The sequence below is a fragment of the Notechis scutatus genome, chromosome 4 (genome assembly GCF_049901735.1).
Source record: "Notechis scutatus isolate UNSWTSFEM ecotype Mainland chromosome 4, rNotScu1.2, whole genome shotgun sequence".
Lineage (NCBI taxonomy): Eukaryota > Metazoa > Chordata > Lepidosauria > Squamata > Elapidae > Notechis > Notechis scutatus.
The window spans coordinates 111,675,563-111,700,087 of NC_142012.1; the positions used below are offsets into that span (position 1 = coordinate 111,675,563).

A 24,525-nucleotide genomic window follows, 5' to 3' on the forward strand; every position below is an offset into this window, starting at 1 on the left:
TTTAATAAAAGCAAACAGAAACCTGAAGGGTAAGCTCCCCTGTTCAAAATGAAATAAATACACAATATACAAAGACAATATCTCAAACAATATCCTAATCTTCAGCTCTAGAATAAAGAGGCTTTCAGAAATAAGTTATAGGTTTTGGTTTAAAAATCACTGCACACTCAACCCAAAAGTCAAGATATCACAATAGGCACAACAAAGCTATCTGACTGAAATCAATTCCAGAAGAGTCATTTAGTAATTGTCTTGTTGAAAGACAAATTCCTTTTCCAACTGTAAAACAAGTGGTTACTACACAAAGCTATCTAGATCTTGGTTTAGGATGTCAACTGGGTTGCAAAAACTTCAATAAAACCATCTGATGCCTTGTGGATTTTTCCCCATCTTGCATAGTAACCCAAATTCTTTTGAGAATGGAATGATTATCTGAATGAGCAGTTAACCAGGGCAAGTTTAAAAACTTTGAGTTGAAAGTGGGTAGCATTTTGACAGTGGATCATGACAGTGGCATCTGCTACAAAATGTAATGAAGCTAAAATGTTATGTATACAATAATGTCATCATGCACATGTCAACATTATGCACTTCCTTCCCAAACTCTGACACAAGTATGTATCTTGTGGTGTTTGCATGGTAATATTGGCATATACAAGTGATTTGACTTAGCTTGTCTCCATTGAGAGCACTGATAGATTATCCAGTGTTCAAATGAATTGTCTAAAATAATGACCAACCTAGTCTTTCCTAATTGTCTGATCAATCAAGACTTTCCCCATTCTAGTTTGTTTGCTGCCTCAGTTCCCTCTTCCTCATTTCCCTCTACTGGACTCCTGGGCTGAACTTTGACCTCACTTTCTCAGCTACACAACATCAAAACTTCATTGGGGTCTTAGACTAGTTAAAATTTCTAATTCAAGTAATCAACACAATACCCTGATCGCATTGCACATATCCACAAGCAGAAGTATAGCATGTAGAATGGCTAGCCAAATTCATGCTACATGAATAACTTTATATAAAACCATACAAAATTTCATAGTTGAAGTGTGACTTCGAGGTTTCTATCTACTAAATCATAATTTGTATAAATTCCATCAGGAATGACAGGTAAGATTTTAATGAAAGAGGAAAAAACATTTATTAAATCTATTAAATCTGTCATCCAAGATTACTGAGGGTAAGGCAAAAAGAGGTTCCACAGAAATACCTTTGATAACTTAAAGTAGGTGAAAGATTGTATTTTGCATGGGAAAGGGAAACTCCTTGTGCATCTCTAAAGGGGTGGAGGCTTGTATAGTTTTACAACATTATGAAATTCAATATTCTCAATCCATCATCTGATTGCATCCTTAGACATATCTATCAGTACAAAAGGATGAGATGTCCCATGAGCCTGTTTTCTCGATACTTACAGCTTTTTACATACCCGGTGACTTCACTGATATGCCATTTATAGTTGCCTTTACTATTAGACTAAATCTGATTCTTTGTTATTGGTTTATAACGATCTATTCTTCCTGTTGGACCAAGGTCTCAAGTATTCTCCCAGAATTGACCTGGGTTAATACTTCTCTACTGTAGCTGTCAGTTGGGTTTCCAGCATGTAGTTTGCAGCTTGCTTGCCCTGGGCTACCATAGAAATGGGAAGCAGAGTTTTGGCATTTGGGATGGGGAAGTGAGCTGGTATGAAGTAACTCTCATGAAGCTCCTGTGAGAATTGAAAGGGAGGTTTGCACCCATCAACTGATGCAGTTTTTTGGACTTTTCCAAGGCCAACTGTCTTGGGCCTCCAGCATACAACATCTGCTGAAGAGTATTCCCATAACATCATATTGAATACTGATTGGTCTTTCTGGGCTGGATCGCGGGGGTGGTGGATTTGGGGTGACTTTCAATGCATAACTTTCATGTGGATTTTTCCCAGATCTTGCCTTGCTTTTGCTGCTCTCAGTTCATTCTTAGTAAAAGTACTTCTTCTCTAAATCCATGGACTTAGGGGTTTTCTTTCTTAGGATTTGAATGGAGGCAGACCTGACAGCATCCCCATGACTGACTTCTAAACTGATCTTGTCCCTCCCCTTTGTACATGGTCAAGTTTGGGATCACGATGATAATGCAGCTTCTTGGCTCTCTGGTTAGCTGTCAAGCTGCTTCATACCTCTGCACAGGAAGTGGAAGCAGTATGGCCATGTCTTGACTGACTGCAATATTGTTAAATACTTAACCTTGTCCCCTTGATTCTGTTTGTGAATTTTCCACTACCAGACTGGTATCTTAAGAATAACGTTCACTGTTGGAAGGAACAAAGAATCAAATATATTGGTATGTTATTATAGAGTGACATAGCAGCTCCAAAAGAGCAATCTTTTAACTTTTCACATTCTCAGGATAAATTGGATCATAAGAAGAAGCAACTGACAAGTGATAATTAAACCTAGATTAATACAGCTGGCTGCAGAAAGACTTAAAATCCATCTGCATGAAGGCAGTTTCCTATAAAGAATTTCTTCCGTTTTCATGTTTTGCACTTCATGGAGCTTACAGAAGCTTGTTATGGATTAGAAATATGTACATGTGCCATGCACAGTATCTGGACAAGCAGATACTGTCATTGGCTAGCCTTCAACTGTGAAAGTGGCAAATGCATAATTACTGTAAGAAATAGTTTGTCCTTCACTTGCCACCTTTTTGAAAAAGAACAGTACAGGATGATGTGGCAGTTAATATCTGAGTAAAAATACTGCACACATGCAGACCATGTATGCATTACTCCTCGGGAAAGGGAGAACAAATAAAAAGAACAAATGTAACACTATGGTAACGTACACACCTTGCATTCAAAAAGTCTTAGCTCAATAACCAACTATTCTAAGTATGTGTGATAAAGATTCTCACTTATGAATCATGACTGTCCTTCAGTGTAGACGATGATAAAGGAAAGCTGAAAACCAAAAACTGTACATCAGTATATATCACTCCAAGAGAAAAGCAACCAACTACTTGAATATTTAAAGCAGCTAGAGAACATAAATAAACCCTTTTCCTCCTTTATTTTTCTTTTTATCAACAAGGAAAATTTCTAAATGGTTGACTTCGGCTCCCTGAAATTAGCAAAATTATAAAAACCAGAAACATGCCATGCCAATCCTAATTCCATGCTTAAACAAAACATCTGAACTGAACACACTCAAAACCGTAGAAATGATGGTAGACTTTGGAAGAAACCTTCCCATACTACCACCTCTTACAATACTAGACAACACAGTATCAACAGTAGAGACCTTCAAATTTCTAGGTTCTACTATATCACATGATCTAAAATGGACACCTAACATCAAAAACGTCATCAAAAAACTAAGAATGTTCTTTCTGCGCCAACTCAGAAAGCTCAAACTGCCCAGGGAGCTGTTGATACAGTTCTACAGAGGAATTATTGAGCCTGTCATCTGCACCTCTATAACTGTCTGGTTTGGTTCTGCAACCCAACAGGCCAGACACAGACTGCCTTCAACCTGCCTTCAATCGAGGACCTGTATACTGCACAAGTCAAAAAGAGGGTTGTGAAAATATTTACAGACCCCTCACATCCCAAATATAAACTGTTTCAACTCCTTCCCTCAAAATAACACCATAGAGCACTGCACACAACTAGACACAAGAACAGTTTTTCCCCGAAAGCCATCACTCTGCTAAACAAATAATTCCCTCAACACTGTCCAACTATTTACAAAGTCTATACTACTATTACTGTTAATCTTCTCATCACTCCTTATCACCCATCCCCTCCCACTTGTGATTGTATAACTGTAACTTTGTCTCTTATATCCTTATGATCTATATTGACTGTTTCCTAGTATGACTTGATTGCTTATTGTACCCTATGACTATCATTAAGTGTTGTACCTTATGATTCTTGACTCTTGACAAATGTATCTTTTTTATGTATACTGAGAGTATTTGTACCAAGACAAATTCCTTGGGTGTCCAATCACACTTGACCAATAAAGAATTCTATTCTATCCCATAAAACTAATTCTTATGCAACTATTCAAATCTCATGGTCTTCATGGGTAACCCCATTCAAATCTCAGACACAGAGGGGCCTATCATGGAGCAATATATCTGGGTTCCTTTTGGGATGGGGTCCTCTCAATAGCCCCATTCTGGCTGAATGTGCTAAATGATCTATTCTCTTTCGAAGAGGCATTCTTCATATTTGCTATTTACCTTGTGAATTTAGATTTTTTTTTTCCAGGATGAACAGTGAAAAGGGCTAATAAATCTAACAATACGGCTGTTAGGTTCTTGGCCTCTACCAGACACCAAAAGTAATTTCTTTCCTAGGCTTGATTCTCTTTAGCAAAAATTTATTAGAAAGAAAGGGATTACAAGACCTCCAGCAAATGAAATATTTACCAAGATTCAGCCAATATACATTAAGGTAATGTTCCCTTCATATTGCTTTATTACTGTTTTTTTGGGAGAACTGGAGACTGGAGGGCCTTGTCATTGATAAGAAAGGAGCTTGCAGAATCACCTCCTAATTAGTCTGGGAAGCAATCATTATATGTTCACACATCATGCTATGCTGAACTGATTTTGCTTTAGCTCCATAGTATTAAAACTGTGTTCCTTAAAACCTCATGGTTCCATGAGAATCGTTTGGGGTTTCAACATGACTCCATGAAATTATTAGTGTAACGTTTTGTTTAAATAAAACAAAGTACATGAAATTATTTCATTAATGGATTCTGGATTGATTTTTCACATTGAGGATTCCTCGGGTACCTTAAATCAGTGTTTTTTAAGACAATGATTTAGCTCAATGTACAAACCTGGTGATAATAATTTATAAAGCATGGTGGATCATTTTTTGTTATTTGGGTTTTCTCCAACTAGTACTTCACTGAAAGTCATTTCATTGATCATGACTTCAAGCTGTCAACTAATTTTCATAGCATGGGATCTATTCCATTTCTATTTGATCATGTTCTGATCCAGCTCTCCACATCAAAGCCCCTGAAGTTGACTCAAAGATTCCTTTATTAGGAGTGCCAGCAGCCCCAGCAAAAAGTTAGTCTCTCAAAGCAGGCTAACTAGTTGTCTGCCACATCTATTCATCTCCACCCCCTGCCTTTTATCCCCAGAGCTAGGGTGAAGTTTCACTAGCAGCAGTGGCTCTTCCTTCTCAAGTATCAGTTCATGAATTTCCACTGCTCTTCTCTTCTCTGCCTTCTGTGCATCTGCATGTCAGGAACTGGACCCAACTGTTCCTCCTCATCAATTGCATCCAGACCTGGGGGCTGTTGACTCTCTACCTGAGGGCTGACAGGTGGCCCAGACTCCACCTCTGTCTCTGTCTCTCTCTCTCTCTCTGCCAGCTCCATTCCCTCTTCCCCCTTTGAGGTCTCAGGTTGCCTTGATGCTAATCCTGACTCTTACACCTCCTCCTCATCTGATTTGGCCAGTGGCCAACAGACCACAACAGATCAGCTTTTTGTGAGACAATGAAAAGAAATTGACACACACATATCCATTAAAAAAGTGTTCGGAAAGTCATTCTGCTAGAAAATTAGTTTTAAAAGGCAAATAAAAGCAAATAAAATATAGTGAGAATTCATTTTAAAGAATTTACTGTCCTAAAGAATTTACTGTTTGAAATCACCATGTGGCTTTCAAACAGGAAAATGGATCTTGTTTCAAAGGGGAGAAAAGGAACATTTATAATTCAGTTAATGACTTTCCAGTCAGGTAGTATGTGCATTTGGTGAAAACCCTCTGATTGAAAGACAAAGAAAGCGTATAAGAGTTATAATTTCCATGTAATTATGGATTTTTATTACTAAAAATAAAAACTAATACAAACTAAACTTAAAGAAACAAAAAGAGTTAAAAAATAAAAAGTACAAGAAAAAGAGAAAAGAGAAAAGAATGTGATAAAAAAGAAATATGTAAATATGTTACTATATATACAAATTTAGTAACTTCTATATTACTAAATACAGTAATATATAAGTTTATATATAGACATTTCTTAATCCCGTATCTCATTCTTCAACTATTAGCAAATCTATAAAACATCAACTTTTCAATCCCAGTGTCAATCTGTAAAGATTTGCTAGAATTTTGCAAATAAAAGTCTTATTTTAACCTTGATAAAATAAACTAACTTTATTTTCCTTCCTTTTCCTTTTTATTTCTAACAGTCTTTCATTCATTCAAATATTGATATAAGACTTGAGTCGGCTTGTACTTTTTTTCCACATAGACTCTTTAGCTGCCTCGAGTGTCCCGTTTTTAAAATTATAGTGTTACTTATCTTTTTATGAACTACATTAACCAAAATAACCCACAAGCACTACTTATTTTTACAGTTAATTCCAAAATCTTAAAGCAAGAGTCAATATTCCAAATTTAATTAGACCCTTAATCTACTGCAACTTTCTGAGATCAAAATCTGAGATCATGCTGGGACTTCCGGTTTGCAAGGTTTCGGCAGCGGCAGGGATTCATGATACTGCGCGATCCCTGCTGCGTTCGCTGCCAAGGTTCCCCCGATCCGTTTGGATCTGGGGGATATAGCTGCCCTGTAGAGGCAGCTGAAGACAGGGGGATCCGGACAGGGGCTTGGGGGTGTCACAGACCCCCTCCCCAGCTGGCAGAACCCCCTTTTCCCAAGGTGGAGGAGCAGCGGTCAGCAATGGCCGCCACGAAGAAACCTGCAGCCGGACAAGCTGGTGCAGGAGGGAGAAAGTTGGAAGAATTATGAAAGTGGCTTTCGACCGGGACAAGGCAAGAGAAAGTGCCCTGGAATCTTGAAGGCTGCTAAGGATACATTGTTTCCAGAGAGAGTTACAAGCGGCGAATATCCTAAAAGGGAAAGGTTTTTTTTTTTTTCGTTTCACTCTCCTTCCCAACGTGACAGCAGATGGAATCATAAGAGAAATCCGAAAACCTGCATTGGAGGTAATTGAATGCTGAAGGGATAAGGATTTCTGAACATTTAAAGGAAAAAAAAAAAATCTTTTTGGCTGTGAGTGGGAAGGGAGAGGGAAAAAAAATTGAAGCAAAATTTGAAAATAAGGAGAAGATTGCCTAGAATTCTAAAGAGTTACCAAACATCAATAAGACTTCTAAAAGATATATTTTAAAGGGAACTTTGTGACTAAACTTTAACCCCAGAAAGAGAAAGTGAAGAAGGAGAAAGTATTTAAAACAAACAGCTTGTTTGGATTGTTTGGTGATTTTGGAACTTCTGAGAATTATTTCTGATTAAAAGCACTTGGGTGGTTGTTTGGAAAAACTTTTTCTCTACACAATGGCATCACTTGTGGATGGACTGAAACTTGTATACCAAAAATATGAAAAAGAAAAGCAAGAAGGGAAGGATGCCTTTGGCACTCTTTTTCAATTTTTAGAAATGGCGGTTTGCGCTTATGTAAAGCTGAATGAGCAACAGGATGACTGGGACAAAGAAGCCATCTTTGATGAACAAGTGACTTTGGTCGGGGAAGGAAAAAAGAAAGAGAAAAAGGGAAAGAAGACTTTAAGATCTGGAAAAACAATCCAAAAAGAGAAGAATAAGGTGAAAGGGGGATATTATGTTAGGAAACAACAGAAAGGAGGAAAGCAGAATAAAAGGGAGGTGGAGAGACAAGGGGGTAAAGAGGACAAGGAGAAGAAGAAGCAAGGGAGGAAGGAAGGGATGAGAAGCCTTAATGGTGGGGAGCAAGATGTAAAGAAGCAAAAGTTTTTTAGAGATAATGGATAAATTTTATTGAAAAAGGGATTCTAGAAAGGTACATAAGATTGTATTTCTACATTTGTACTTAGAAATAACCATAGAAAATTGGAAATAATATGCAATTTAAAATGTGATAAAATATTTAGTATAATTTAGTGAAATTTTTGTTAAGAAAAGGGGAGTACTTCAATGAAACAATGATTTAAGATATGTGATGTGGGGGGGGAAAATAATTTTGGAAAGCATAAGTGTTCCCACAAAGGCATGATATTTAACTGAAATGGGTAAAATGTTTAAGATATAAATGATTGTTAATATTAATGATTAGACTATGTTATCCTAGTGAAACTTTTTGTGAAATGAGAGATTTGAAATAGGAGAAGGGGGAACATCGTAATGAAATAATGATCTATAATATGTGATGTGGGGGGGGAAATAACTATGGAAAATAGGTGCTCCCATAAAAGTATGTGATTTAACTGAAAAGTAATGTGCTAAATGTTTAAGATATAAATGAATATCAATATTAATGAATAGATTTGTATTGGTTTTGATAATACTGTATAATTTTAGAACGTACCAGACAGAATCCCAATGTAAGCTATGTATTCTATATTAAGTATTATAAATATAGGGGAAAGAGATAAAGGCATCATACTCCAATTAGTGTACAGGAGAAGTTTTCTTCAAAGAAGAAAAATAAATGGATCGCTGGAAATAGAACAGACAAAAAATAATAAATATTATGATTCGAATTGAGAGGAGATAAATAAAATAAAATTGAGATAATTTAAAAGAGAGAAGTTATATAGAAAATTGAAAATGCTAATAAGATATGGAATGGTATGTAAAATGAATATGAATATGAATTTGTGTCTGTACCAAGAGTTTTAACCCGGGACTAAGCAACTTTCAGAAAAGAGATTTTTTATGCTTTTATGTTTTGTGTTTCTGTGTATTTATGTTTTGTATGTCTTTAAAAAATTAATAAAATTTGTTTTTAAAAAAAATCTGAGATCATGCTTTTTGCTGTTTATTTCAATTTCTTTAACTTCCTAAGTTGTAATTAATTGTTCCTTTTTTCAGAATGGAACTTAAACTCCTTGGGCAACTTTTCAAACTTATCTAAGTTTGAAGATGGTTGATAGGCAATTTCCGTAAATGATGAGAAAGTGAGGCTTGTGAATTTAGTGTCCTTTAAAAGGCTCCACTACAATTGTGAGCAAGATGGCTCTTCCCTTTCTCTCTTGGCACTCAATCCCATGGAGGACAACTGTCCTGCAGATGCCTTGCAAGGAGCAACCACCAAAGCAATATGGGTGAACTCCTGGTCTTTCCTTATCTAGAAAGGTTCCAAAGAACTAACATACTCATCAATTCTTTTACCTTTGCTGCAGTAATTGGCTACGTTTTTTGCAGAGACATCTTATTTTGCCAGTGTCAACTTTGGAAGCCATATTAGCACCATAGAATGACACATTGTGCCTGTGCCTGTGCCTGGGAGGGGGAATTTTGTAGAGTGTTTATAGTTAGACACAATAGCATTCTTCTTTACAGTCAAAGTTATGTTATTCCTGCACCTAGATGAGGAGTGGTTTAAAGGATGCCTCAAATTGAAACGGATGGTGATTGGGTATTCTGATGGAGTGATGGGTACAGGGGATGGATTTTGTGATTTTTAATTATTGGAGAAAAATCCAGAATTCTCAGATTCGGGTTTTCCCAGATGTGCCAGTATGTGACAACTCAAATAAAATGGAACTTGGAGAAAATGCCTTTCTCAGAGTTTTGGTGTTGGAGTTTGTTTCCCTGGAATGCTGACAGCCAGGCCTCTCCCTGAAGTCTAAGTCTTCTAGTTTCCAAAACTTTGCTGGGATTCTCTTATAGGTCTCATTTGTTACACAGGCCAGATGTCAGCTATCAATGACTTCAGTTGGAATTACCATTACTAATGGAGTGTATCAAACTATGGTGACACCAGTATATAATGCTACACAGGTGACGATGCCATGACACAAATATTTGCCTCCTTTGCATTATGATATCTGATGCAAGTATGCATGTTAGTCATAGCACTTGTGTAATTATATCACTATGTATACATTGTCATTTACTTCCTATCCCTCTCCTCATCCCAACAATTGATACCCATTACCATTACTAGCATGTGTAGCCAATACAGGAGAATATGCTGTACGCTAAATGAGTAAATAAATAAATATCTGAATAACTTGGTGAAAAGGAAAGAATGATGTGTAAAAAACACCAAACCCAGCAGCCAGTTCAGAAATGACTTGCAAGGACTTATTAACGCTTATCAAATGGACCCTGAACCCAGCCAGGAGAACATTACAGCCAGGAGAACATTACAGCCAGGAGAAAATTGCAATACTTTTCTAGTATGTTGCTTTCCGATTATTTGTAATAGAAAGATAAGCAGCAGAGAAACTCAAATTATTGTTAGAGTTTTTAAAATGACAGAAGTTAATTAAAAAGGTTTGGAAAATGCATTATGTATACTATTTGAATATCTTCACTCAGCCAGACAATTTCCTTGTGGCCAGCAGCAGTCAATGTTTTTCGATTTCAAGTAGAACCTATGCATGGTGATTTTTTTTTCTCATTTTGCCTCTGTAAATGAAAGCAAAGTTAAATTTCATCATCTGTCCAATCCATTTTTGCAAACTTATCACACAGGCTTCTCTTTAGATTGTATGATCAAATCTCCTACTGGGTTCTCAGATCTTATAATCTAAAATAGCTGCAAGATATCCAGAAATGAACGTATCCATAACACCAAGAGTTAGAGACTGTGTCATATTTTATTAATGGGTGCAAACAAATAAAATGGGATGAATTCAAATGTGAATAAGGCCTTTGGCTTTGATAGCTATTAAGAATTAAACAGATTAATGGAGGGTAAGGATAGCAATTATTTTTAACCATAGTACATGAGGGCCTGTAATAAAATGTTGCATCATGGATTACTCTGCTTAGCCAGGGTTATTGTAGGATGTGCTGCGGCTTTCAATATGCTTCTTTGCTTTTGCAATAAAGTGTCAATCAGTGCTCTGTGTCCACAAAGCATGTCCGTTTCTCCTTTCCCTCAATGGAAAAGGCTCTAAGCTTTCACACCCTGCTTTTACATTTCCCTAAAAAATCAAATAGGTATAGAAAAATATCAGCAGCACGTACAATTTACATAGAATATGTGAATCAACCAAATAGCACCTCCAAATAGATGCAATGTGTCTTGATTATTAATAATTGGACAGTCTTTTTCTTTATTGCTATACATTCACTTTGTTAAAACATTGGTACATTGCATCCTATTTTAAAAGCTCTAAAGTGGTTTGCAGTGAAAGTTTAGATTGCTCCTATTCTTCAACACCTTAAACAGTTATAAGAAAGCAATTATCCCAGAATTCACAATTATAAGCACTGGTTTAATTGGATGTTATGCAGAAATAAGTGGGATTATATGTGTGGGCTAAAAGAACCAAATGTAGTTTTAGGTCACTTTCAATGTTTTCTTCTGGAAATAAATGTTGTTTTTGCAACCTTTGCAAGTTGCAGCTGGTGCTTGAAATCATGCATTCTTTACTAGTAGGAAATTCCAAAATTGATGCACTGACAAATTGTTCTTCAATTGCTCAGAACAGTAATCTATTTACAGTAACAAAGAGCAGGATGATGTTAAGAAAAATAGCTGCTCTGATTTAATTTCCAATATTTTATCAATGGGCATCTGGTTGGATGATTTGGCTTGCAAAAAAAACCCTAAGCCTCTTTAGAAGAGTTTATTTCCCATACACTCTTTCTGCGTACCATTGTTTAAAGCCAAGATTATATTTAACAAGGGACTTTTGTCCAATAGAAACACTTTAGTAAATATTCAAAGGGCAAGACATTTTGGAAGATAAATTACCCTGCAGGATTCAAGCCACACACCACCCTTATGGGGAAAAAATCTTCTTGGCCTGGCATTGATATAATGTCATTGATTACTTGAACCTGCCACCAGACTTTGGGGAAGATATCATCTAATTATTTTGCTAAAGAACACTGAAAGGCTGCCAAATCCTTGTGAGTGTCTTATTTAATTTAAATCATATATAGGAAACCAGACAATGATGCAGAGAATTAAATAGTTATTTCCATTACCCATATTTTGTTGGCATGAAATCAATCTCAATTTGAAATGCCTTGAGTTTAATACCACATCTCATCATATTTTGAACAGCCCTAACAACACACCCTATAACATGTCAGTTCAGAAGCAAGTTCAATATAGTTTTCATTATAAAGTAAATGAGTATAGGATTAGAGCCTTAACGACATCATAAAACATTAAGCATGTTAACGTGGACCAGTAAGTCAGAAGTCTGATAAATTCTGCCTTACTTTGGGGAAGCTCAACCATTCCCTCTTGGCTGCTCTTGCAACAAACCACAGAGATCCTTTCATGATCATTTTCAGTTAATATCATATAAGAATGTATCACTCACAGTTTACTTTCATGCAGCCCCTGGCCTAATTTAAAACCCAATCAGAATAGAGCTGGAAAGGAACTTGGACGTCTTCTAGTCCAAGCCCCTGCTCAACCAGGAGACCCTATAATACCATTCCAGACAAGTGGTTGTCCAGTCTTTTCAACCTCCTCTTCCATAGTTAAATTTACACTTATAGTAAAAGTTAACTGTCCTTTCCCTTTCCTATGCTGTTGCTTAGAAGAAATATATCCTCTGAAAAAACCATCTATATTTGCAATACTCATTATACCTTCCTTTGCTCAATGCATCTGTAGATAAATGAGGCCAAGGAATATCATCTTTTGCAGAAGTCTCTGCCTTGTTCCTATCCTTCAAAAAATAGTGCTGGAAGCTAAGAAAAAATCTTCTCATTTTGTTTAATAAGCTCTGACTTAGGAGGAGAAGGAGGAGGGGAGGAGCTTTTGCACAACATCATACTGCATTATTGTATGTCTTATTGACCTCTGGATGCAATAAAGAGGACACATTCTGGGTTCCTTCAAGGAATGTCATCTCAGGAAGTCTGCCTTCTCTATGGCGGCCCCAGCGCTTTGGAAACTACTTTCACACCAGAATATTGTTGGGCAATTAGACCTGGCTTGGGCCTTGGAATCAGGATGTTCTAAGTCCCCAGCTGATGAGCTAAAAAGAATATTAGTTCTTTTTTTTTAGTTCTGATCACCATTTTATTGTTTTAATGATATATTGATTTGTAAGGGGTTGATTATGATTTTTTTTCTTGTGAAGAAGCACATGACCTGATCCATATAAATGCTTTAATAAATAAATAAAGAACCCAGAGAGCAACCCAATTCATTAATAGTACTCTGAAAACTTAATTGCTTTAGGTTGATACGAGAAGATGGGTCTGGTGGAATCTGAAGTGAAGTGCTTTTATTTTGATATAGGAGGTTCCAAACAGGGAACTGCAACAGGATAGCAATAGCAATAGTGCTTAGACCTGGCTAATCATACTTTACAGCCCTCTCTAAGCAGTTTATAGAGTCAGCATATCACCCCCAATAATCAGGGTCCTCATTTTACCGACCTCAGAAGGATGGAAGGGTGAGTCAACCTTGAGCCTGGTGGGATTCAATCTGCCAAATTGCAGGCAGCTGGCTGTCAGCAGAAGTAGTTTGCAGTACTGCACTCTAACCACTGTACCACCAAGGCTCTATATAGGATGTTTTACATCTCCAAACAACAGAATCATCTAGTTCTACAAGTCTAATTTCTTATGGCTTAGAGGTTTGTCTGCTACAACTTACTCCTAGCAGCTACATAAAATGTGTATTGGTTTTAGAGAGATATTGCTCAAAAGTAGTAACAGATGTAATGAACCTGATGGGCAGGTATCCAAAACGTGTGTGTGTATGTGTGTGTGTGTGTGTGTGTGCGCGCTAAGATTTGTGAAATAATGAGTAAATACACCACCATTTTTAAAAGCTGGAAATGCATGGTGGAGAATAAATGCCAGTAGACCATAGCACTTGTATGCCAAGAATTCACCTACATATACATGCAAAAGAAATCTACAGATAAGAAATTTGCATTAGAAAATGCTGGACATCAAAGATCCAGAAGTGCTGTAATAGGTAAACAGGGATTAGGAGATCAAATTTACATCCACTTTCAACCACAAAAAGCTTGCTTAACATATTTTACCAGGTGGTTGGGAGGGGAAAGAATTAGTGAGGCAACAGTATTCATTTTGAAACACTTTTGTTTTATTCCTAAACGTAGTTTTTTTTACAGCCAACAAGACAGATACCAGCAACTGAGAAATGACTGACAGTACAAAATTAGGTCTTTTGTCATGCTTTGCACACTTTTGTCAGCTGTTGTTCGCTACTTTATTTCATGTGTAGTCTGCTAATTGTCTTCCTGCTCATTTGAGCAATATAAAAAAAAGAGGGTATAAAAATACAAAAATGACAGTATTTTCTCAGGCAGCAAGTACAGGCTGACAAAATAAAACAAAGTGTTGTTTAATACTGTCATAATTAGCCTGCAAAAAAAAACAACCCCAAACCCCACTGTGAATTGGTGCCAGGAATAAATGGCGTGATTTACTGCAGGTTTTTCTCCTGTAGGCCATTTACCATTTGGTTGATCAGAAGCCATATGGTTTATTAGACTAGCACAATTCTCGTTAATAAAATGGAAGGAGAACATTTTTCAAAAGGTTGGGTGATGTATGTTTGCAAATATCAAAAATCGCTGGACTATAAATCTGTATCAACTGTTCAGCAACTTTTACCCTTAAGAAGCAAGGTTTTTTGTTTCTAAAGAGGATTTAGGCAGGAATGGGGAGACTTATTACCTTGTCCAAGAAGTAAAGAAGAGAAAGAAATGGCATGTGATAACAGCAGCAAGAATTGTGTATGCACAAAATTGGAAAAATGAAAATATACCTACAGAGGAAAATGTAATAAAGAAAATATTAGAATGTGCTGAAAAGGATAGATTAAGTCTGAAGATTAAGTATAAAGAGGAAACAGAATACTTTTTAATTTGGGAATTATTTTATCAATCGTTAGAAAATAGAAGCAGAAGTTAGAAATTTAAAATTAAGAAAGATATGTAAATAAAAATGAAGTAAGTGTGTAATTAAATAATGAATGTTGAATAAATAGGATAAGGAAATATTATGATTATTAGACATGAAGAATAATGGTGATAAATGTGATGTTTATAAGGTTTGATATTAACTAATTATGTGATAAAACTGTGTTTAATTAAATAATGGAAATTGTTTAATAAGGATAAGCAAAGATTATGGTGAATAGATTTAGAGAATAATGGTTATAATTAATGTGTGTATAAGGTTTGTTATTTGTATTTAAAAGAAATTGTACCCAGACAGTACACTGTCATTGTGGATATGGAAATTTTATATATAACAAAGGAAATTGCATAATAAAAAATAATTTTCAAAAAGAAGAAGAGAAAGAAATGGAGGAATTCTATAATCACCTATATCCGGTTAATAGATAGATGTATCTCTCAATCAACAAAAAGAAGAAAAAATGCTCTCTTCTGAAGATGTACAAGTGGACAATCGAACTATTAATTGGTTGTAACAACTACCCTATGATGGCAATGTATAATATTTGGCATAACTTGACCAGAAAAAAGGACAAAGGAGTTAAATACTATGCACTGTTTCACAAAAACTTATCAAACATATTATCAAACACTCAGTAGAAAATGCAGCTTCTCACTGCAGCTACTTAATTGACATTGGACGCACAAAAGATACATCCTTTCAATGTTTCTTAAAAGTTTCCTTGACAGTACAGTAAACAGACATCATATTACAATTGTTACATAGTAGATGTTTCCTATGTTCCAACATGAGACAACAATAACCAAGCTTAAAACTGCAGTTGGCTGTTTTAACTCACGTAAGAAATAGATAGCAACTTTTATTCTTTTGTGAGACAGCTAACTAATTTTTTATACTGCATTTTCTAAAGCAAGGAAAGGAAAAAGAAAACAACAGCAACAACAAACCGGTTTTAAAAAAATATTGTACAAAGGATATAGTGTTCTTTAATTGGGAGGGAGGCACACTCCATGGGTTGTCTTAGGATGCAAAAAAAAGTGCAGCTGTGCAGTTTTGAGGAGTCTCACGCTCTTTTAAACTGGCCTGGTGATCAATATGATCAGGAATTATGACAGTTTTATCCTACGATAAAGCAAAGGGCACAACCCCTCTGATTTTGCTAATCATCTGATCTCATTAACAGCAATGGAAAATCATTGTTGATCTTGAGCAAGTCCAATAAGAAGAAAGGTCATTGCTTTAAGTCCATAACAGAGCAAAGTGGAGGGAAGGGGAACTACCCGTTCAATGTCTTTCTCCAAATCTCTAATGTAAAGATGATTTGCAAGCAGGGCTCCCTAGGATAACATCACATTGTGCTTTTACATAAACATCACACCTTTTCATAATGTAATGCAGAGAGTTTACTTCTTCGTCTGATGACATATACATACATATGTGAACGTATAAATCAACCATTACAAAACAATCTTATTTGCTGAAAAAGAAATTATATGCTATTACTTAATGTCTTATGTGTGCATTTAGGACTGCAAAAAGAAGAAGCAGACTCAATTTTATACAATCTTGTATGATGGTGGGGTTTTTTTTTGTTTTTGTTTTTTTTGTTAATCTGCCAATAGTTTGTTGGTGGGGAAAATCAGAACAAAGTGGACAGAGGCAGAGAGAGACAACTTGTTCTGAGAATTTAAAGGAATTTACCCAGAACCTTTGGTAAATCTGGACTGCAGCCATCTCAACAACAGTGATCCTGTTTTACTTCGTTCTGAAAAGTGGATTATTACTCATTTATATGCAATACACTTAGAAAACTGACTTTTTAAAAAAGTCGTACAGCATCACACATGCAGTACTGATATTCATTTGCATTTGTTTAGTTTATAATTTGTCATATATAGTATATATAACTTAGGCATTTTCCTACAGCATTATCATGTGTTTATGTGTGTGTCTGTATATAGTGTACGTGTATATGCATAGATACATTTATAAATAGAATAATATACATATATTACTGTAATTCTTAGATATATCTTTTTCCACTAAGAATAGCAATGATCACATTTTTGACACATATTTTATGACTTCAAATAAAAACATTCAAATCAATTGAAATTAAACTGCAAGTATTTGACATAATTTTTCCCAATTATTTTAATTAAATTCCTGTTCTGTTACCTTAAAAGTTATCCTTCAAAAACAGATTCTTTGGAATGGGGAGGAATTCTAGGAAAGTGTGTGCCCATATTATAAAAATCCTGCACAACCTGGGATACATTGTATTCACTGCAACTGACCAACAACATTTAGCGATTTAAAAAGACTTAATAGCAAAAAATAATACTAAACAAAGGCTAGGTAAATATTTCAGCATTAGAATTGTAGGCTCATATATTGTGCAGGTGTCTTGTAGATTTTGTTTTGTTTAGAGGCTGCCTGATTCCAAATGACTCAAGTGGGAAACTTCCATTTGAAAATCAAGCAACAACTAATCACTGAGAAACAGCATAAAAAATCCAAGCAACAACAGGTAGTCCTCAACTTACAGCCACAATTGAGCCCAACATTTCTGTTGCTAAGTGAAATGTTTGTTAAGTGAGTTCTGCCCCATTTTACAATCTTTCTTCTCACAGTTGTTAAATGAATCATGCCAGTTGTTAAGTTAGTAATACAAGTTGTTAAGTGAATCTGGCTTCCCCGTTGATTTGGCTTCTCAGAAAGCCACAAGTGGTGATCACGTGACCCTGTGACACTGCAACTGTCATAAAGATGAGCCAGTAGAGTCAAGCATCTGAATTTTGATCATGTGACCATGAGGATGCTGCAACAGTCATAATTTTGATCACGTGACCATGGGGATGCTGCAATGGTCATAATTGTGAAAAACAGTCATAAGTCACTTTTTTTCAGTGCCCTTGTAACTTTGAACAGTCACTAAATGAATTGTTGTAAGTCATGGACTACCTGTACCAATCATCTGAAGGGATTTCCTGATCTAGGAATAGGTACAACTAGCACACTAGATAAATATGTGTGAAAGGCCTCTTGACTATGGCTGCTTCCTGTTCTTCCAGAAAGGTACATCTAGTAAGTTCCTCAGGATGCATATCAGTCTCATCCAACACTTTAAATGGAAAGTCCCCAGAAGCATAAGCAGTTATATCTGAGTTGTTATTTCTGACCCAGACCCGCATAGGATTCACAATATTTCTACTTTTCCTAGAAATCAAGAGGCAGATTTGTAGCCAAAGACCGATGCTTTTTCTTTCCTCCTTCAAATATCTCCAGTGTCTTTGGCTTTTCTGGCTTTAACTCACTTTTAAAAAACAACCTCAAAATCATACCCAGCAGACAGTGAGAAAAAGTGTATAAGCCCTCCCACTCTGTGTCATTGCCCCATCCAGTGCTTTCACCATTCAATTTGGTGGCACTCTCTCTGTCTACCCCACACATGTCTTCTCTTTCCTATATCCCCTTGGAAGCAGGAAGAATCACGGCAAAGAACAACATATTTTAATAAAACTTACAGGAGGAGTGGCTGCTGGGAAAACTTTTCCTCCCTTCGGACACAACATCTGAATTACCCGTGCAGTGCATTTCAGAGTTCATTATTCCATCCGGAAAGCAGCGGTAAAAGAAATCGGGACGCGGCCTGCAAGAAACCCCAGGGACATTTGGTATGGAAGAGCAGTCATTAGTAAAGCCCCCAAGTGATCATTATACGAAGTTGACTATTTCTGCTGGGGAAGCTCTTTTTTCCCCCCGCTTTCCATGGAGCAACAAAGAGCTGAGGGAAATTAATTAGTTATTTTCATCCAAAGCATTGTGACCATGAAAGCAGTTAAGAATTCTAACCGCCTAGAGTTAAACCAAGAGGCTTATATGAAAAGGCCATTTTCAAAACTTAATTGGCTTTTTCAGTCTTGTGGAAAAGACCACACGAGGCACTTTTAAAAGATGAAGAAAACAGAGGATTCATATTGGTATCATGCAATGAACTGATTTCAACTGAGCTGGGTTTATGGGAGAAGGCAATTAAAATTAATTCCTTCAACATTTTCCCATAAAAGATTTCATTTCTACAAGTAAAGCAAAAGGGAAGTTGCTTTAACCTAAACACCTCTGTGGGATTTCCTGTTCTGCTCCCTACATACGGTGGGGGGGGGGGGATCCTGAGTATTTTTTTTCCCATTGCAATACTCATTAAGGTATTGTAGACAGGTGCTAGATTGTGTACCTGGATGCTCCAAAGTGATCTAATCTAAAGTGATCTAATCTAATCTGAAGCACTACATAATATTTTCTACATGTCTACAATATACAAAGCATTAATTTTACCAGTTTTCATTTAATTGCCCATTAGTTTCTCCACCTTTACAAGAACATGTACTATAATAGTAGCAATAATGATGAAAAGCAACCCGATGTCTTTCAGGAGTTGGGTATTCTCCAAAGCAAGATTCTTGCTTGTCATTTTCATCCAGCTTCATTATGGCTACCTATATTGAATAATAACTCAGGACTTACCTCCCCACTATTAATTTAATAGTGTTCGTGCAGAGTCCATTTAAAGCAAGAGCCAAGGACACAGCTAAAAGCAAACAAAAAAAAAACATATAAAACTACAAGATATGCTTTAAATTGCAATCAGAACTCAGAAATAGGCTGTTATAATGTTTTCAGAAAATGTAAATGATAATTTGATAAAATATGAAATGTTTCCATTTTTTTCCTATGATCTTTTGGCATAGTGAATTCTTATCTCATGCCTTGGGAACCCACAAATTTCGCCTTCAGGATAAAGATGGATTCATATTTGATCCCATTGCATCAACAACCAATCAATAAACCATTCCTTCCTGCTCAATTTACTGCCAATGAGAAGGATTGTATAAATAGCTAGCAAGAGTTGATATACTCTACTCCATATCAACTAAAACAAGTTTTTCCTCCTTTACAATGGAGCTACCAAGATTTGCAGTCTTGCAATGTGTTTATTATCTTTTGGAGGGGAGGGTATGCTTTTTAGCTGTTTATCTATTTTTTTAATTGACTTTTTTGTGCAGTGTGTGCTTTCTAGTGAATGCTAACTCCTGGAAACTGCCTGGACCATCTGGACTCTGCAGTTTTCTTAGCAACACTTTTTGGAAGTGGCTTGCTGTTTCTTAGGCTGAGAGTAAGTGTGACTGTTCCAAGGACACCAAGCTTGGTTCATGCCAAAGATGGGACCAGAGCTTAAAGTCATCCAGATTCTAGCTAAGTGTCTTAACCCCTAGACTAACTGAACTGTCTATGCAGACATAAGGAAATGATTTCATCAGATGTAAAGAGCTGCTGGCTTTTTTTTAAAAAAAACACTCCATTACCTTTCAGAACTGTGGGTTACAGAATATCAGTACAAAACTAGGAAATATTGCATCACTCAATAATTGCTTCAGATATTTCCAGAGGCCCAGGAAAACTAAAGTACTTTCATCAATTGTTTTTTAAGAACATCATAAAATTTGTTGGAAATCCAAATAACCATATTTACCTGAAAAGAAGATGGTAATTTCTCTTCTCAAAAAATAATTACCTTTGAAATGAGAAGCTTGAGTTTTAATCATTAAATAGAGGCAGACACTGTTTAAAGCAAGCGGATAGATCAAAAGTGAAAGCCTGTAGCCATAATAACAAGCTAGTGACTATAAGACTTTTCCTTCTGCCAAAGTGAGACTTGGAACTTAAAAAAAAAAAGAATGTTTTGAGCCCACTGATTGAAAGGACTTCGTGCAGTCTGCTCAGTCAGTAAGGACAAAGCAATAACTTCTTCCTTCTTTTGTCTCATTGTAGACACATACTTTTTAGAGTAGAGATTAATAAGAGACACTGAATTCTCCTAATTTGTTATAAGATTTCATAATGATAAATAGGTCAGACATTCAAAGTTTTCTTGCTAGAAAAAAGGTTCCTGAACTCAGAAGGCTTACTTAAATATTACTATCTTTTTTCTTCCCTACATCTTTTTTCTCTCCTTTCCTTCTGTCTAGTTAATAGATAACTCAATTTATTTTTTTCCCAAGGGAGAAAAAGCCTTTTGTTGATTTGTATAGAACATATTGTTTGCGTATTCCACTTTCAATACAGTGTAACAAATTTAGAAAAATCAATGCAAAAGAGAAGACCCTAGTAAGTGTAAAAATGAGGGGAGGAGAACCGAAAGCCATAGGAGATGATGATGATGTTGATAATAATATTTTCCAGTTATTTACCAGTACAGATACCAAAGTTTTGAAAGGAAGTTTTTTTAATCACTCAACATTTCTTTCTGGAAAAAAAAATTCCCATCATTTAAAACAGAATTTAATATTATTCTTCGCATACCTAGCAAAGCTTCTTTAATTTCAGTCTTGTCTGTGCGTCGGATTATTTTCACCACAAAAATGACAGCCAGGGGTGTCAGGAATGAAATGGCCTATGACAGACACAACATATTAATTGTTACTGTTGTGTCTCTCCATCAGAAATAGTAATTTCCAGTTTGCTTCATTTAGATGGGCTGATCATCTGTTATTACTGATAACAAAGCTGCACAAATCCGAGAACAAAATAATAATAATTAATTACTGTTATTATGAAAGGAGAAACTAAATTCCGAATCCTCACTGATACAAACAAATTAGAGCTGTAAACTTAACAATGAACAGCTTTCAAAATAAAAACCAAACTTTGAAAAGGAAGCAATACATTACAAAACATCAGTTCAAAGATTTTCCAGAAATACTCATAGCTTTAGTATATCCTATATATTTTGTACATGAAACATATGCATACTGAATATTCTGATTTTTAATAATTGAACTATTCTTTCCAATCCATTTTCTCCCCATAAAGGTTTATTTTCCAGAAAGTATACTTGACAGTTCAGCCCCTTTTGATTTTAAAAAGAATTCTACGGACCTTGTGTAACTGCACCTCATTTTCCCCTCCTCTATTTTTAAGACTGCTACCCTAAACAAGTCTCTGACTGCTCCTTTAAAATTCACAAAAATGGTCTAGGACGCCCTCATAGATGCGCTAAAATACACAGTTGCTCATCTTATCTGAGAGAAATATATCAGAACTTCAATGGTCCAAATTCTACTAGATTCATGATGTGGTTGCATGTATAGTTCTCTGCTATTTGGCATGACAGCTCACCCAGCCTTCACATTCAATAAACCCCAGGAGTCAAATATAGAAAGCTTCTAAAATAGGCAAGCAAGGAAGCAAGTATAACGTTATGCTGGCATGAATGATTTTATGAAGAAAACTACAGCTTATCTATCTATACTTCATACAAATGCTTCCATTTGTTTAAGAATCTTCACATTGCCACCACCCTATTTAGTTCACATTGCCACCACCCTATTTTTTTTTCTTTTCTCTTCTTGTAATCCCTTGCATGAGGTGTAGTCTGGGCAACTGAATGGAGCTTGAGTGTTTACTGACCAGATGCCCTTCCTGAGGCCTATGTGGAGTTCACAGCAAACACACAGAGAGAAAAATATCTGCTGCTACCTAGGATTGCACTCACAGCCTCCTGATTGTGAGGCGAGAGCTTCATCTCTAGGCCACCACGACATTCTGCCACTACCAGAAATGATCACTGCAAAAGTTGATCATGTAATAATATACACCCAACAGTCATAACATAGAGTATTAGGAATGATATTATTCACTATGTGAAGAACCGTCTTTAAATCTGCATATAATGACATATTTTCTTTTCAATTTTCGATTTCATTTTTTTCATTTTCATTTGTTTAGTGCCATTCCATTTTCACAATCATTCTCCAAACCCCAAGAATTTTGTATGCACTTATTTTTTTGCATATTTACCCGAATAAACTGTACTGTATATCAATATATCAAAATAAGAGAATATATCATATTCCATTGTTGCTTTCTCTGCTTTAGTGTATAGGTTTGGGGTATGCAAGCAGAGGAAATTTATATAAATTTCAAGCTAGATTTCTCTTCCACGTCTAAGAATAAATAATGCTACAAAATATGATTAAGATGAGAACATTTCTAGTTGTCTGGAGTGATAGTGTTTGTACATATATCAAATTGTATTGAGAAAATATTTCAATAAATAGGATTAGGATAAAAAAAATGAATCCATGGAGATGGGACAACAGACTGTGATCCAAGCAGACAAGCACTATCCCCCTCAAGGGCTGAGAGAATTTCAGTTTCTTATTAAAGTCCACAGAACATATTTTTTCAAGCTATTCTTGAAATATAAGGGTTATCAGATTTAATGCAGCATGAAGACATACATCTGACTCAGAATCCTGTAGCCCCACACACATACTTATGTGTTTGAATCCTCAACAACATACATAGATTTCCAATCACAAAGTTCACTTCACAAACAGAACATCATGAAAATGTTTACCAGAAAATGAAAACATTGAATGAATCCATATCGTAAACTGTTTTTTTTTATTTATTTATTTTGATTTGTCAATCACTTACAAGATAATAGGTATAAGTATATACGTAGTTATGAATACATGAAATGGGTACATATAAGAAAAATAAAAGAAACAATAGGACAGGGACGGTAGGCACTTTGGTGCACTTATGCACGTGCCCTACAGACCTCTTAGGAAAGGGGTGAGGTCAATAGTAGACAGTCTAAGGTTAAAGTTTTTGGGGTTTGGAGAAGAAACCACAGATTCAGGTAGAGTGTTCCAGATATTGACCACTCTGTTGTTGAAGTAGTATTTCCTGCAATCAAGTTTGGTGCGGTTAACCTTGAGTTTGTATCTATTGTGTGCTCGTGTTGTTATGTTGAAGCTGAAGTATTAATTGACAGGTAAGTCATTGCAATATATGATTTTATATACCATACTTAGATCAGACCGAAGATGGTGTAATTCAAGGTTTTCTAGGTCTAGAATTTCAAGTCTGGTGGCATAAGGTATCCTACAACAAGTAGAGGAGTGGAGAACTCTTCCTGTGAAATATTTCTGGACTTTCTCAACTGTGCTAATATCAGATACGTAATGTGGGTTCCAGACTGATGAGCTGAATTCGAGTATTGGTCTAGCAAATGTTTTGTATGCTCTAGTTAGTAGTGTGATATTACCAGAGAAAAGGCTATGTAGGATTAGGTTAACTCTTAATGCCTTTTTGGCTATGTAGTTACAGTGGGCTCTAGCACTTAGATCATTAGAGATAAGTATTCCAAGGTTCTTTACAGAGCTTGGATCATCAACAAGGTCTTGACTATTCAGCTTGTATTTTATTTTCTGATTTTTTTGCCAATATGTAAGACAGAACATTTATTTGTTGAGATTTGAAGTTGCCATTTGTTTGACCATTCTGATACATAGTCAAGGTCTTTTTGAAGGGTAGCAGTGTTGTCTGTGGTTGAATAGCTTTACATCATCAGCGAAGAGAATGCAGTTGCTCTTAATATGATCACAGAGATCATTTATGTAGAGTATGAAGAGAGTTGGTCCTAGAACACTGCCTTGGGGGACACCACTATTGACAGGTACAGAATTTGATAGGACACTCCCAATTTTGACCATTTGTTGTCTGTTTGACAGGAATGCTTCTATCCAGTTATGCATGTGTCCAGAGATACCGTAAGACTTTAGTTTTAGTATTAGTTTGTCATGTACCACTGAATCAAAGGC

The 24,525-nt window shown here is 36.0% G+C and overlaps 1 protein-coding gene across 3 annotated transcripts in view; it reads right to left on the bottom strand.

Moving 5' to 3' along the window:
- The window catches only part of PLPP4 (phospholipid phosphatase 4), a 125,001-nt gene that overhangs the window by 46,260 nt on the left and 54,216 nt on the right, over positions 1-24,525 (bottom strand). For all 3 annotated transcript variants that reach the window (XM_087964436.1, XM_026668501.2, XM_087964437.1), the window contains exons 3-5: positions 21,215-21,305; positions 19,379-19,442; positions 18,379-18,503 (exon numbers count right to left, since the gene is read on the bottom strand). In XM_087964436.1, the coding sequence (XP_087820562.1) occupies positions 18,379-18,503; positions 19,379-19,442; positions 21,215-21,305 (280 nt within the window). The remainder of the gene's footprint in view (positions 1-18,378; positions 18,504-19,378; positions 19,443-21,214; positions 21,306-24,525) is intronic.